Below are 14,770 nucleotides of genomic sequence, written 5' to 3' on the forward strand. Positions count from 1 at the left end.
TCCTGTTTGGGACTTGAAGGTTTGACAGGTGTTTTAGTAACTGATGTTACTTTAAGATTAAGAAAATCTAAAGCAAGGCCAACGGGACAAGTCATGTCAGCACCCTCAAGCTGTAGATAAAGAAAGTTTGTTTTGAAAGGATCTTTAGTTTCCTTTTCATCGTGGGTCCTGATAAGCCCTGGTCATGCAAGTTAGTAAATATCCTCTGAATGCTCAGTGAGTCAGTGTATTTGCCGTTCACTTCTGCAAACACATCATTATCTTTAGACTTCAAGAAAAAAAAAAAATCCTAGTCTGTGTAATAATTAAGCATGTTTGTGTGGGAGATGAGTGAGCTTGTGTTTCTTTTCTAGATTTAAGTTGCCTTCATTAGTACTTTAAAATCTCTTTTCTCAAGAATTTAACCTCACACCACTACTTTTAAACTTGTTCTAGTCTATAAATGACCTTCTGTTTTGCTTTACATTTGTCCTAGGAGTGAAAAACCAGCAGTGGTCAGAAGAGGCATCAATAGTGTTTCGGAATCTTGTAGAGAAGAAACCTTTTGTGGCACAGATACAGGCAATTAATGACAGCACTAACTCTTGGGATCGAAAAATACTGACTTTTCTTGTGGACACATCTCATCCACATATTGATACATGGATTCATGATTTTGTGTCTCAAAGTCTTGTGGAATTTTCAAAGGGTGATTAATCATCACTTCTGCAATGTAGCAGCTTAGCAATAAAATAAGTAACAGGCTTTGAAGAGAAATATAACTACTACATGGCCTTGAAGACATAATGGGGATAAAATTGAAAAATCTGTGTTTGTGTAACAAGTTTGGAGTCTGTTGACTTCAGTTGACTTCCTGAAAATTTTCATGTTGTTTACCATTGTAATGCTAGAATATTTGAGTTAAATTATTTTAAAAGTTATTTATCAATAAAACAATGTTCAGTTTTGTTCTTGTGATCATTCCCTAATTTTGGAGGGATTTTTTTATCTCATAGCTATTATTCAGAGTTGTTACAGAACAGTCCTTCCTTTAACAAGTGTTTTTTATTTCTGAATTTATTGTCAGAGCAATATTGTTGAGCTTTTCCCATTTCCTTAACTTGGTAAGCTTTGAATAGTGCCTTGTTTGGCATACTGCATTTGTGGAGCGGAGCATTCTCGGACAGCTGTGCACTTTGTGTGCTCACTGCTCTGTTCGCTGTTCTTTAGCAGTTGGTACCACTTTCCTGAATTCTCTGCTTCTCTCTTCACCCCACCCCTCTGATCAGCTGTTAAATTCAAAGCATTCCTTTCCCTCATTTTTGATAGCTTGTTCTCATGTATACTTCTGAGAATCTTCAGAGGACTTTGCTCCCTGGAGACAGGAGGAAGCAGTGTCCTATAAGCATGGAGATGGGTCCTTAAAGTCCTCTGAACACAGTATTTTCAGCCTGCTTTAGAACCTACTTTATTTTTGGTTTTATAAATATTTAGAGGAGGTGCAGACATTATTATATTTCATAGTCTGCTGTCTCAATTTAAATTTGCTTGCCATAGTCCCTTGAGATTGTTAAACACAATATTAAAGCTTTATAAAATGAATGCCAGTGATGGGATTTTTTCTGCTGTGCACGGCTGTGTAGTATTTCTAGTAGTACACAAGCCAAACTAAGAAATTCTGATGTAATGCTGTTTGCAGGAGTACAGGAGACTGGACAGAAAGGGAAACAAGACTGAAAGGTGCCATGCATGTGTAATAGTAGGGTGGGAGAGAGAAAATGCATACAAATAGTCTGAGTAAACAAGCTGTTTCAGCATGTAGGACTTACCATTTGCACTCCCTTAGTCTGATTCTGGTGGTGGTCTGGAGAAGGTCTGGGCTAAGTCGCAAGGAGTCCTCTTGGAAGTCTGGTGCCATGTCTCTCTGGATGTACACTGGGTATAGCAGAGCCCTTATTATTACTGTGGGCAGTGATAAACCAGCAAATTGCTATTCTAATGCAAATTGCTATTTAACATGGTCCTCTCCATATTTAAGTGTGCTGAGGCTGAGACTTCGAAGTGTACTTGAGAGAGAGGTAGTACTAACAATGAAGATAGTAATTAGTTTTCCATATTAATCAACTTCTTCAGCTGCCATGGCAGAGAACATGAAGAATGCAAGTGAAGGAAGCCATGTGGTGATGAACTACTGTAAGATAAACTTCAATGCAAATTTCTCTCTGTGTAGGATGGGTTCTGAGTCAGAAAATTTCAATGATGTAGGACAGTAGAATGACAAGCACTCCCCTGAGCTCCTGAAGAGAGATTTCCTATGTGACTTAAGACCATATCTCACCTTCACAATTGTGCAGGCTAATGGCTACAAGCCATTTTCATCGCAATAGAGCATTTTGCTGGAACTATTTTTAAGTTTCATAAGAAATACCTGGGCTGTTTTTGCATCCTTTGAGGCTTGAGGATCTGCCCTTTGTCAGAAGTTTATTTGCACCTCTGTACTGATAAGGCAGTTTGTGATTCTTCACTTGTAGTATTAGAGGACAGACCCTGGCAGATGTTCGAGACTCAAGATGGTTTCCAAATTGTCTGCCCCTTCTGAAATATGCCTCACCCTCTCCGTGGCTGTTGGTGACTAAAAAGCCCAGGTCAGAAGCAAGGACACATTTCTACAGTCCCACACATTTGTGCAGCTCAGTGCTGGAGTTCACAGAAGCTGCTTTGTATGTTGGTAAAACAGACTGCAGTCTAACAGACAGCAAACCCACGGGCACTGCTGTTCACATGGTGAATTGTCTTGTGCATGCATGGGAGCATACACCCATCCCAAAGTTTACTGACATGCTGTGTTGCTGTATCTAGAAGGGCTGCACTGACATGTCGCTCCAGTTTCACTCCCAGGATACAGTACCACCCATGCCTTCAGCAGCTCCCCTGCTAGTCCATTACAGTACAGGCACTGCTCTCTCCTTGTGCAGAACTATGATTTTCCACCTGCTTGTAGTATTGCTCTCTTACCCCATGTAAGATCCTATTAGACATTTGCTAATTGACTGGTTAGTGCTCTTTGACACACTTCATGCTCTGCTTTGAAAATTGTGCCGAGTATGTTGGGCATACACAACATTGAACACTTTGAGATTGCTGCTGTATCCAAGCCATGAAATAGCATAATAATCAGTTAGCGTCCTGTCCCCAGGAGGTATTAGACATGCCTGCTCTGTGGAAGCTGTTAATGCACACAGAATGCTGCATGGTTCTTCAGTTTTTCAGCAGTCAGTGTTGCAGGGTAGTTGTGAATGGTTTTCTGCTTTCATGAATGCATGGCAGTTCACTAGGGCTGTGTCCACAGCCCATGTCTGAATCAGGCAGGTGGTGGGGTTACTTTCCATTCTGACAGGAATTAGAAAGGCCTCCATGCAGTTCTTTGCATTGTCCTCCAGGAAATATGTGGATTAATCACAGATAATTCAGATGAAAGCAACAACAATGTGTAGAAAGTCTGGTTTAAATAGCAGGATTTGCAGTTTGTCTGGATGGAAGAAGGGTAAGGAGGGGAACGCTTTCTGAAGTTTTCACTGGTTACTATTTTTACATGTAGATAAAACAAGGCATGTAAAAGCTTTAGGTGCGGGAAGAAATGGGCACAGCCAGGGAATTTACTTGAACTCTAGTTTCACTATAAATGCCAAAACCATGTTGGATGTATCTGCAGAAGCCCAGCTGATCATCCCTTGGAATGTGGATTTGGAATGTCTAATTCTTGGGATTCCACCCAGGGTAACTTTACAACCAGAAAAAGGGAATGCAGCTTTGTTAAACATGTTTTGTGGATCATTGTGAATTTTAAAAAAATGAACAATGATCCTTGATTACCTAGAGAAAACAGATGATGCTGCAATAACTAAAACAAAGCAGGCTTCTTACTTACCCAAGGCTATAAACAATAAGCACTTGCACACCTCCTCTTCTCTGTTTTTTCAATCTCAGCTGTATTTTGTTAAGTTGACAGTATAAGTTTACCTGTGTTCATCTCCCAGTGTGGTCACTCCAGCTCATTTTGAGGAACCCTTGTTTTTTCAGAGAAACATTAGAACCCTCTTTGCCATCTCAGAATCAATTCCTGTCTCTAGGGTTTCCAGTCCTGGACTCCTCTTACCCCATTTGGGAAGACTTCTGTTGGAAGGATCTTTTGTCTTTGTGTTTTCACCACACTCATCCTTTGTCATCACAGTTGTGTATCAGGCAAACCTTTGAAAGCCTGGATTCACATGTGCTCTGTTAGACAAGAAGAATGAAGAAAAATCATGCAATGAGAAAAACATCTCTGAAAGCTCCCTATTGTGTTCTTTTGTTCTTTGCTGATGTTTTCAAGTCAGACTGGAATTCTTAAGCAGGAGAATTGCCCTGCTCTGTGAAGTTAGAGTTTGGCTAGGGCAAGAGGAGCTCGTGGCCTGAGTGGACATGCTTCAAGCATGCCAAGTAATTTCCTCAAGAGCAGTGGTATACTTGGGGTTAGTGAAATTTGGTATCTTGTGAAAGGTGCTATAGTGTACCTTACCTGCAGCATTCTTTACCACAGTGTGGTACAGCAAAGCACTAAGAAAGAACTACACTGATGCACTGAAAACAATTGTGCCGAGAAGCTGGGTCCATATCTTGCCTGATGGAGACAGGCTGAGTGCATTCTAAGGGGAACCAAGACACCTTGGATTCTGGTGCCCACAAAGCTGCATCTGACAGCAGCCAGATGGGATTAGAAAAAAAGTGGATCAAATATATCTCTGAGTGCAAAACCAATGTGGGCATGTAGGGAATCTCAGTGGTGCCAGTGGATCACTTCCTGAGCTTGTCCCTGCTTGCATGCCCTGGAGAAAGGCACTTGGTAAACTGGTGGCAGGGAAACTGGCATCCAGGTTTGTCTGATCTGGTACCTGTCAGGCTTCTTCAGCCTGAACAAACAGACATTTGGGTGAATTGGGTGGTTCTAAGCGCCCTTTTCTCTCCTGCCAGCAGCTGGGATGATGCCAGTGACTTGAGCCTACTCAAAGAGACATGCACGAGTCCAGTGCTTGGCACAGCCCCCATTTGAATCCTTCCTTTGTCCTAGCTGGGAAGCAGTATTTTCAGAGCTAACGGCAGATTTTCCTCCACGTGCCACAGGACATGGAATTTCAGTGCCAGTCATGGGATCTGGGGACATTTTCAGATGAAGGTCATCACTACGTCTGGGAAGTATGGGCTGGAGAAGCAATCACTTGGACTGGCCACCTCTGGTAAACCTCTCCACCTTTGCCTTGTAGCTGCTGGTGGAGGCCAGATAGCAGAGCTAAGGAGGAGCTTGGGGCTTTTTGTGGGAGATTTGGTAAAAAACATCATTAAAGCACAAATCAATGTGACTTTGAAGTCACTCAAATGTGACATGGGGGAAAGGAGATTTGATAGCAATGTTAAAACTTGGTACCCTAAGACTGGAGGGCATCTCTCCTGGGCTGACTGCAGACTTGGAGCAGCTCTAGTGGCTGTCGCTGGATGTATGGGGCAAACTGACAGGGAGTAAAGGCATGGGATTAGTACTTGCATTGATATGTTGATGGCATTTGAGAGAAGTATCTTTTATAAAGTGCCCATAACTGCAGCTACAGGTACCCAGCAGTGCTGGCAGTGGGGCCATCCAGTCAGAGGCCTGGGTGGCCGTGACTTGATCCGGCTGAGCCTTGAGGCCTCCCTGCTCCCCATGTCCCAGTGCTGCACCACTCCTCCCGGGAAGGAAGCCATCCGCAGTCTCAGGGTGCTGTACGGTGTCCTGGACCCCCAAGAAGATACGTGTATATCTTGTGGAGTTTCCCAAAAAGGCAGTTTACCGAAGCATCTGGCTCAGCACTCTGAAGGGGGTTGCCACGGGACAAAAGGCAAGCTCCAGCGTGTCTGGCTCGTCAAAGAGCAGGAAAGACCCTCTAGAAACAAATGCTGCTCTTGCTGCCACCCTCCGCAGCGCCTCACAGCTGCCCTGGGGATGGACGGAACGCGCTTGCCATCCCGAGTGCGGGCAGAGGATAAGGACCAACCAAACCGGGGCCCGGGGCGGGGGCCGAGCCGGGCGCAGCTGTTCCCGGCCGGGAGGGGCGGCAGGGCCGGCCCCCGCTGAGTGACGGCCGGGCCGGGGCCTCGGCCGGGCCGGACCTCCGCCCCCGGCAGCGGCGGAGCCGGCGCGGCCAGGACGAGCGCCGAGGCTCAGCTCCGCAGGGCGCGGCGCACGGCGGCGGTGAGCGAGAGAAGGGGCGGTGGGCCCGGCCGTATCGGGGCAGAATATTTGGCCGGCACCGGGCGTCCCCGGCTCGACAGAAATAGCGGCAGCGCGCAGGAAAGAGGACTGCTTGGGAGCTGGGTCGGTCTCCCTGCCTGCGTCTCTGCCTGCCCGCCAGCACACTTGCCTGGCTGCCGGGAGCCGTGCCCGGGGGAGGGAGCGCTGCGCCGGGATGCGCGGAGCCGGCGGCGGGCACTGCGGCAGCCGCGGGTTCTCGGGCTCGGCGCGGCCGCGCCCCTCGGCGGGCAGGCGGAGGCGCTGGGGTGGATGGCAGCCGGAGGCACTCACGCGGCAAATCTCGGCGGGGATCAGGGGTGCTGAGACGGTGAGATAGAGGGTTCTGCACGACTCTGAGCGAGTTGCAGAGGGCACCGAGAGTTCTTTTTTACTGTTTTTCTTGCGTTTGTAATCCAGGGAACTCTTCTAGGAGATGGTTTTCCAGATAATGAATCGCTAGAAACCTGTGCTGCTTTTGTAAGGGAAAAGTGGAAATTAGCATGGGGAAAGGTTCCTTGAGGACATTTGTTGTATTTGCCTTGGCCCTACTTTCTCCAGCTTGAAATAGTCACTGCCTTGAAAACCCTATCCCAAAGATAATCTTTCTTCACTCAGATGGACGCAGCTTCTGCCCTTATTCGTGTGCTCATGTGTTGCCCTCTGCTTTTTAAGTAGTCATGGATGGTTTGTTGGCCCCTTATGTGGAGGTCATTTCTACTTGCTTTACATCTTTTCTTGGATGTTGGGCCTTGAGCCACAAGGGTGCTCAGCCATGTGATTGAAGTTGGTTTTAAGTGTTTTATTTTTTTTTTAATCCCTTTTTCATGTTTGACCTGCCAGATTGTGCAGCAGTGAAGAGTGACTTCCTCCTTTCTCATCAAGATTTGTGCTGAGAGGTAGCACCTTTTCTCAGACTATATAATAGATCAAATACAGGATAAGCTTTTTGGGGATGCAACTCCTACTTCAGGTTATAGTAGTGAGCTCTTTTGCTCTCTTGAAAGGAGGAGCTGAGCTACAACATGAAAGCCAAACACCATCTTGCTTTGTTGCTCGCACTGCCCAAAGCCAAATGCCTCTTGACAGCCTCTGTACCTGCTGCCCTAATGTACACATGGCTGGGTATTCCAACAAGAACACTGCATCACAGGTTCACTGCTTCTCATTTCAAAGTCTGTTTTCTCCCTGGCAGGGCTCTTCCCCCACCCCTCCTTCAGCACTGCATTGTTTTCCAGCCTGACTCATCTTTCTCTTCCCCACACACTTCTCAGCTGTGATGGTCTGCTGCCTTTTCTCCAGATACTGTGTTTTTGCATAATACTGGAAATATGTTGCTCCCCCCCCCCCCCCCCCCCCCTTACTGTATTTGGGAAAGCCGAACAGATATTGGAAAGTCTGGTCTATCTTATTACTGATTTTCTTTGCCCAAGTTTTACTTTTATTCACCCAAAGGACCATTTGATTTATCTTTAAATGAGTCAACCTTCTGTGAGAAGCACCAATCCTCTGTTGTCAGATGTGTACCTCCTATTCCACAGAGTAATGTGCTACTAAATGTAGTGTTTGCAGATGAATTGTTGTACTTTTCTGTGTGCTGCTTCGCTGTTTTTCAGGTGTGTGGAGTTTATGAAAGCACAGCTAGGGGGAAGGAAACTGTGATCTGTCTTCTGATTTTTTTCCTCTATAGCTGACAGTCATTTGGACATCATGAGCTAGGAAGACTGTCTTCACTTCTCTGTTCAGGCAGAGGGCTGTAGACAAAATGTCTTTACTTGGTAAAATTACCAGGCTCTTGGAAGAAACAGGACAGAAGGTTGTGTTCCATGACTCCATGGTGCTAAAAGCTCCCATGTTCTTGGGCATGTGGATGCAGCACCACGGGAGGCTCAGTGGCTCTCTAGCCCATCCCCAGCTCACAGCAGACCTCTCCTCGCATAGGGAGGTTCTGGCTTCATATGGCCTGTGTCTACAAGTCCCCAAAGATGGAGGCCCCCATCCCTGAAGGCTTGTCTTAAGGCTGCATCACCCTCCTGGGAGGGACTTCTTCCTACTTGTTCATGGTGAATGAGATATACACATAACAGAGGTTATCCTGGGTCAGACCAAAGTCTGTACATCCCAGGACACTCTGGCTGGCAGCAGCCTGAGAAGCTTGGAAGCAAGGTTGCAGTGATGCTTCCCCAGAGCTCTCCCCACTTAGGCTCTGTGCAGTTTGGTAACTCCCCAGCTGGAGCTAGTTTCTGTGTTTCTTCAGGCCTTGTGTGATGGTGTGAGGGTCTCCCCTCTGTTAAGTGCCTTGTTCAGATTTGGTGCACAGTGTACACTGCATACTCACTGCAGCTGGAACAGTGCTCATTTTGCTTCAGTGTTAATTAAGCATCAACCTGTCTGGGGCTGATTAGCTCTGCCTTAGTGGGGCATTTCACTGCCATTCCCTGTGCTTCAGCCATACTAGCAGTAGGATGGGATTGGGATGTGCAGACATTCATGTGTTACTAACAGCACGCTGTGCTTTGGCTCTGGCAGTCAGCAAGGCTCTTTTACAGGCCATGGCCATTGCATGTCTGAGGATCAGAGGCACTGCTCAGTGCAAGACAGGAGCCTTTCTGCTGCTGTGTTCACAATGCACTCATCAGGTTCCCTGCAAAACGAGTGTGCCACAGAAACAGGGGTGTCCATCTGAGTACTAAGAGAAACTCAGGCAAGAAACCCAGGATCACTTTCCAGAGGAGATTGTGCTGGCTGTGAAACTTCCAAGTGGAAGGGTTCAAGTTACAGAGAAGGAACTGAGTGCAGAGTGTCACTAATGACTCAAATGTGCCCACATGCTTTTCACAAGGATTAGTAATTAAGCAACTGAGTGCATGCCAGGTGCATGAGAGAACCTCGCCCCAAATAGGAAAACACATAACTATGTTTACAAGTGTGTGTCTTAAAAATATGTAAAGTGGGGGAGATATAGCTGGGATTCTTTGTGTTTGGGCTTTGGTAGATCTTGGCCTAGTCACCAAATATCCAGGCCATTTGCTAATGAGGAAGACCACCTGGTGAGCACCAGTACTGAGTTGTGTGGCTTGCAGGCTGCAGGAGTTTTGACAGAGGAGAGCCAAGAGACATAGACAATTTCTGGATATTGGGTTAGGAGTAGGGTGAGCTGAGAAGACTGAGGTGAGTGCAAGGCACTGTGAGATTTTCCTCAGCACTAGTGGATAAAGGAAAAGTTTGTGTAGGCTGAGCACAAGGAACCTTCCCTAGTGTGTGCATGACCTCAGACAAGAAGATGTTTGCTGTGGAGCTGTCAAGGATGGGAATGTCAGCTCTGACATGAGGATATCCATGGAAATGAAGCTGCATCATCAGTAAGTCTTGCCTATAGCCTATTGAACTTCACTGCTGCAGGGGGTTGGGTGATGATGATAACTCCAGATAGTGTTGCATGCTCTTCATGGCTGATGTGTTGCTTCAAGAGTCAGAGATCATGTGCTTTGATAGACACAAAATGCCTTCTTCCAGATGTTTTCTTTCAAATATGTATTTCAGGATGTCTTAGATTAACAGCTGCTAATTTGGAGGAAACCTAGATCTTCCTTGGAGAAGTTTCAGTTTCCTGAAGGGACAGCAGACTAGCTGTTGGATTTCCTTAAGCATGAGCCTCTTGCAGAGAGGTTGAGAGTGCCTCAGTCTTTTTCATGTTGATGGCTGACTAACCTGGAGCAGTGAGAATGTGTGCCCTCTTTCTACATTCCCTGTCGTTTCTCTGTCCACTCTTCTCATCCAGGATACGAATTTGTGGCTTTTCTTTAAAAAACCATTTCCCTTAGGCAGCATGTGACTGACTGCAGGTGGGTTCCTCTGCAGCCTTCTTTTCTCCAGGCTGAATAAGTCAAATTGCCTTTGCTCGTTCAGCTTGGAAAGACCTGTTTTCTACTAGAGGGCATCAAATTGCATGCAGCATCCAGCTGCATGCTTAGTGATGCTTAAGCAGAGGGTCCCCTTTGGGTCTCCCATGTGGGTCTCCTGGCTAGACACTTTCTCATGGAGCTTGGACTCCAAGCCCAGAGCAGAGTCTACTGAAAGGCTTTTGTAGCTTTAACAAGTTTTCATCATCTTATACATTCAAGGTGGTGGTGCAGAGCCCAGACTGGCCAACAGTACTTGATGTTGCAGCCTGGGTGTGTGTTTATGGCTTGTTAAAATGATGCTTTCCTCTCTTGACTAGAAAATAAGATCTGCTTGAAAAGGGATCTGTAGAAATGTGCAGGAGGCCATTACCTTAAAGGACTGGTCTTAGGCATTTATCTATCTTCCGTTCATTTTAAGGAGAACTATGTTAATTTGAAATGGAGTAAACCTTTGAATATCTGTACTTCACGTACAGGGCATGTAGTTACTTGCAAAGCCACTCCACCATTCTGGTTGTGTCTGTGAGAGGAGGGACTGTGGGGCTGAAGTGTGAAGTTTGTACCTGTGTGCTGGGAGGAGACACACCTGTACCAGTACAGCTGTACTGACTCCCTTGTGGGCAGGGTAATTCATGGTCACATCAGCCACCAGTGAAGACTTTTGTTGTGTATGGCTGTGTGATGACACTGGGGATGGATCCAACTCCTCCTCTGCTCTGATTTCCTACTGGGTTTTACACAATTCACATAGATTCACATTTCTAGATGTGGTCTCAATAGGAGCTGTTGTGCATATTTGCTTTTGTTGCTACTGGATCTGGCCGTAATTTGTTGGTCAGTTCTTGAAACTGCAGGGAGCTGATTGTTTGGTTGCCCAGTGACTCAAAAGCAGAGTTGGCCGTGGAGTCATCGGCACCCAATTATGTTGGGATGCAAACTCAGGGTTTGAAAGTTGTCCCAGTAAGGGAGAATCAGCAGAGACTCACTATTTTGGTGGATTGATCTCCTTCATCTCTACATCCCCACCATGCCTGCTCCAGCACTACAAGTGTAGAAGCTACCTCTTGTCCGAATGCTTCTAGTACCTACTAATCACCTTAGACCACTGTGCAAGTTCCTCAGCTCTTCTTCATTTCCTGTCAGCCAGAGAAGATCTCTAGGCTGACAGACCCTTTGCACACATGTGCAGCTTCCCAAGAAATAAGGTTCTGAGTCCTGCATGAGATTGCATTGAGGTTTGCTACTGGCTTTAAGGTTTGTCAGAGGTCTGACCACATCAGAAGACAATTTTTACTTAGAAGAAACTGGAGGTGATTTGTTCCTTGCATCTGCACAGATTGCATCTTGGATCTGCAGCTGGATGACTCACTAAGATTTAAATATATGCACAGAAAGTACCTAGTTTCTATTGAATCTATAGGAAATGGTCACTTGAGGTATGCATAGCTCCTCCGTCAAAAAAAACCCCAGACCCTGGCATTTATCTTTAAAGTTATGCTGCAAGTCAAAAAAAAAAAAAAAAAATTAAAAAGAAAGATAATTGTAGCAGCTATAGAGGGGATATTGGTTGATATTGGTTTGTTATTTTTATACTGCAAAATAATAGCTCTGAACTTTGACTTAAATTTATACTTAAACTGTAAAAAAAAAAAATCTCATAAATCAAAACCCTGCATGAGTCAAACAGGAAGAGTTTTTAAGCCATCCCTCATTATATGAATTCCCACTTTCACTGCTTCTTTAATACAGCTTTCATCCTGAAAAGACTTCTGTCTTCAACCTTGGCAGTTTTTTCAAGAATCATCAATAACTATGCTGGTCATGCTTGGCTACCTCCTTATCCTAAAACCCAAGCCACATGGTCTGCTTTCACATTTCAGAGCACAGAAAAGGTTTTGTGGTAGATTCGAGGTTTGTCTGGGGCAAAGATGTTCATTTTCTTCAGGCATGGCTCTCACTGTGTGGCAGAGTACACAGAATTCCTGTCCTCTGCCTTTGGTGGTTGTTCAATGTAGCAGTGGCCAGGGATGCCTCAAACCCTCCCACGTGCTGAGCCTTGGGCATGGTGCTGCATGCTGCAGCCTGTGCAGACCCCTGGAGCCAGGGTTGGCTTGGACTGATAACAGAATTTAACCCTGGAAAGCCCTGCACCTTTGCTGAGCTTAGTTGCTCTTTCTCCCTACATTTTCATGAAGGGAAGTGCTTTCTATGCAGTCCTGGTGTTGGCATGCTGGGAGGTTGTGCGGGGAGGTGCTGGGCTGCCCGGCACAGCGTGTGCCAGATGTCACACAGCATGTGTCACATGGCATGCCTGACACTGCACCCCAGCTTCCACTGTGACATTTTTGTATTTTCTTGAAATTTGTCTTGCTGTTGTTCCTGTCTCTTTACCCAGTTTTTCCTCTCTGCATTTGTTCTTTTTCCTGGAGCTGTTGGATCACGGAGGGATAATTCAGCAGGCCTTTTGACTCAGCAGTATGGGTGCTGCTCCACAGCATTCCTGAGCAGCCTGCTGTAGCCCAAGCCCATTGCTGCCCTGCTGTTGCCCTCCCTGCTTGCCCACCTGAAGAGCACAACCAAGTGCTGATGCCTGCCCTCGGCTGGTGGTGAAACAGTGGGCCCCACGTAGGCCGCTTTCCCAGATGGATTTCCACTGCTTCCCTGTGCTGCTGTCAGTTTTCTGCACCCCAAAAAGGTCATGGTGCTGCAGGGGGCTGTACCAGTGCAAAGCACTGTGAAAGAATTATTTCCAGTGTTATACAGGATGCTTTTAATTTTCACTTATTTTCAGCATCCATTTGGTTGCTCAGCACTTTTGAACCCTTCAGAAAGAAACTGTTCTATCCCCCTCATGATCAGAATGTTGTTGTGTTTGGTTTTGTTTTCCCATATTCATGGTGAGAACAGTCTTTCCTGTAGATGACCTTTTATTATCTCCCAGCCAATTAAATTTTTCTCCTTTAACAATTTTAATGATTGTTGTGCATTCCAACCTGTGTGCTGTTTGGATTTATCAAGTGCAAGTGCTTGGGCTGTCTTCCTGTATAACTGACAAGTACACAAAGTACTACAAAGAGACCTAATATCTTGCTGTCTTTGTAATCTATATGAATTTCAATGTTTTGAGGACTTAAAGTTGCAACAGTGTCAGTTCTGTGCAGTATATGTATGTTGCACTTAAATTCTTTTGTGATGCTTCCTTAGTTGGTTGAATTAAGAGTGATAGGGTTAATGAAAAAGAGTGAGAACTCAAGTTGTGCTGAAGGACCTTGCTGTTTAGTTTGAGCTCAGGTGAAGGTGGGACCTGTGTTCTTTCTTATCACTGGCAGTTCAAAGCTCTCTTCCATTTACAGCAGATGGGCTGGTTTGCTTTCTTCTCCCAGCACTCATTAGCAAGACAGGGTAGAAGAGGCCTGGGATGTGGAGATAAGGGAGTGCCAGTGAACATACTGGTCCTGGAGGCTGTGCTGGAGGACACTATGCTGAACAGCTGGCACTGCAGGCAGGGGAGCAGTACAGAATGTCCTGCTGCTATGGGCAAGGCTGGTGCTCCTGATGAGCAGTCCTCTCGGTGTGCTCTCTGCGGGACATGTGCAAGGTGCCAGCACTATCTGGCTGCTCCAGCAAGTCTGGGAGGGCACTGTGCCCCCCAGCATTTCTCTTTGGGGTATGTAGCAAATTAAATTCCCCCAACAGGGATTTCAGCTGCATTTCAGCAGGCTCTGCACCTGTCCTCAACCCTCAGGGCCTTTGCTATATGCAGCCTCAGCTTAATATCTCTGCAAGATGCTTTGAAACCTGAGGCGTTTTCCAGAAGCACTGCCTGTGTGCACTGACATCCCATGTCTGTCCTGCCTCTCGGTGCTGACATCTCTGTCCTTCTGGAGGGAGGCAACAAGGTCACCCTGCGGGGCTGCGCTCTGGTCCCAGACAGGCCCCTGCTTGCAGTCTTGCCTGCATTCTGGGAAAGGTCTGTGGCTATCTGTGGGAATAGTTGTCCTCATATAGCCAAGACAGATACTGCCATGTGTGTGGCAGGTGTGGGTATTTTAAGCCATTATAGAGAATTTAGCAGCCTGGGGTTGGTTATTCTCTGCCTTTCTGCTTGCTCCTAGCTCCAGCTCCTTCCATGGCAGAATGGTGAAAACTACATATGGCATATGAAATCCTGGCTAGTCATGGCTCATGCAATGCAATCTAAGGCCACAGTAGCACAGTGCATATCCAGATCCAAGTCCAGGCTGCTTTTCTAGGATCTCCCACCTCAGTGTTTATGGGCAATTGCAGTAAAGGCTCTGCCCTTCTTTGTGCCTGCAGGAAGGGCAGGCTTGCAGGGGCTGAGCTGCTGGACATGGCCCGTGGGCTGGCTGATATGTGGCTGCTGCCCACCAGCCCCGCAGCACAGGGAGCCCCGCACTGGGGGCTGCAGGGTGCTGGGGAAGCACGGAACTGTGGGGTTCCTTCCACCTCCCTCACTCACGGAACTGTGGGGTTCCTTCCACCTCCCTCACTCACGGAACTGTGGGGTTCCTTCCACCTCCCTCACTCACGGAACTGTGGGGTTCCTTCCACCTCCCTCACTCACTGA

General features: G+C 46.5%; 1 protein-coding gene across 4 annotated transcripts in view; it reads left to right on the forward strand.

Annotated features, from left to right (window-relative positions):
• Positions 1–14,770, forward strand: part of TDRD7 (tudor domain containing 7) — a 61,844-nt gene that overhangs the window by 45,352 nt on the left and 1,722 nt on the right. For 3 of the 4 annotated variants that reach the window (XM_021537123.2, XM_077790512.1, XM_021537124.3), the window contains exon 17: positions 476–968. The exons of the other annotated variant lie outside the window; for it this stretch is intronic. In XM_021537123.2, the coding sequence (XP_021392798.2) occupies positions 476–696 (221 nt within the window). In that variant the 3' untranslated portion in view covers positions 697–968. Of the gene's footprint in view, positions 1–475; positions 969–14,770 lie in introns of those variants that run through there. 4 annotated transcript variants of the gene reach the window in all.

This window comes from Lonchura striata, chromosome Z, assembly GCF_046129695.1.
Source record: "Lonchura striata isolate bLonStr1 chromosome Z, bLonStr1.mat, whole genome shotgun sequence".
Taxonomy (NCBI): domain Eukaryota; kingdom Metazoa; phylum Chordata; class Aves; order Passeriformes; family Estrildidae; genus Lonchura; species Lonchura striata.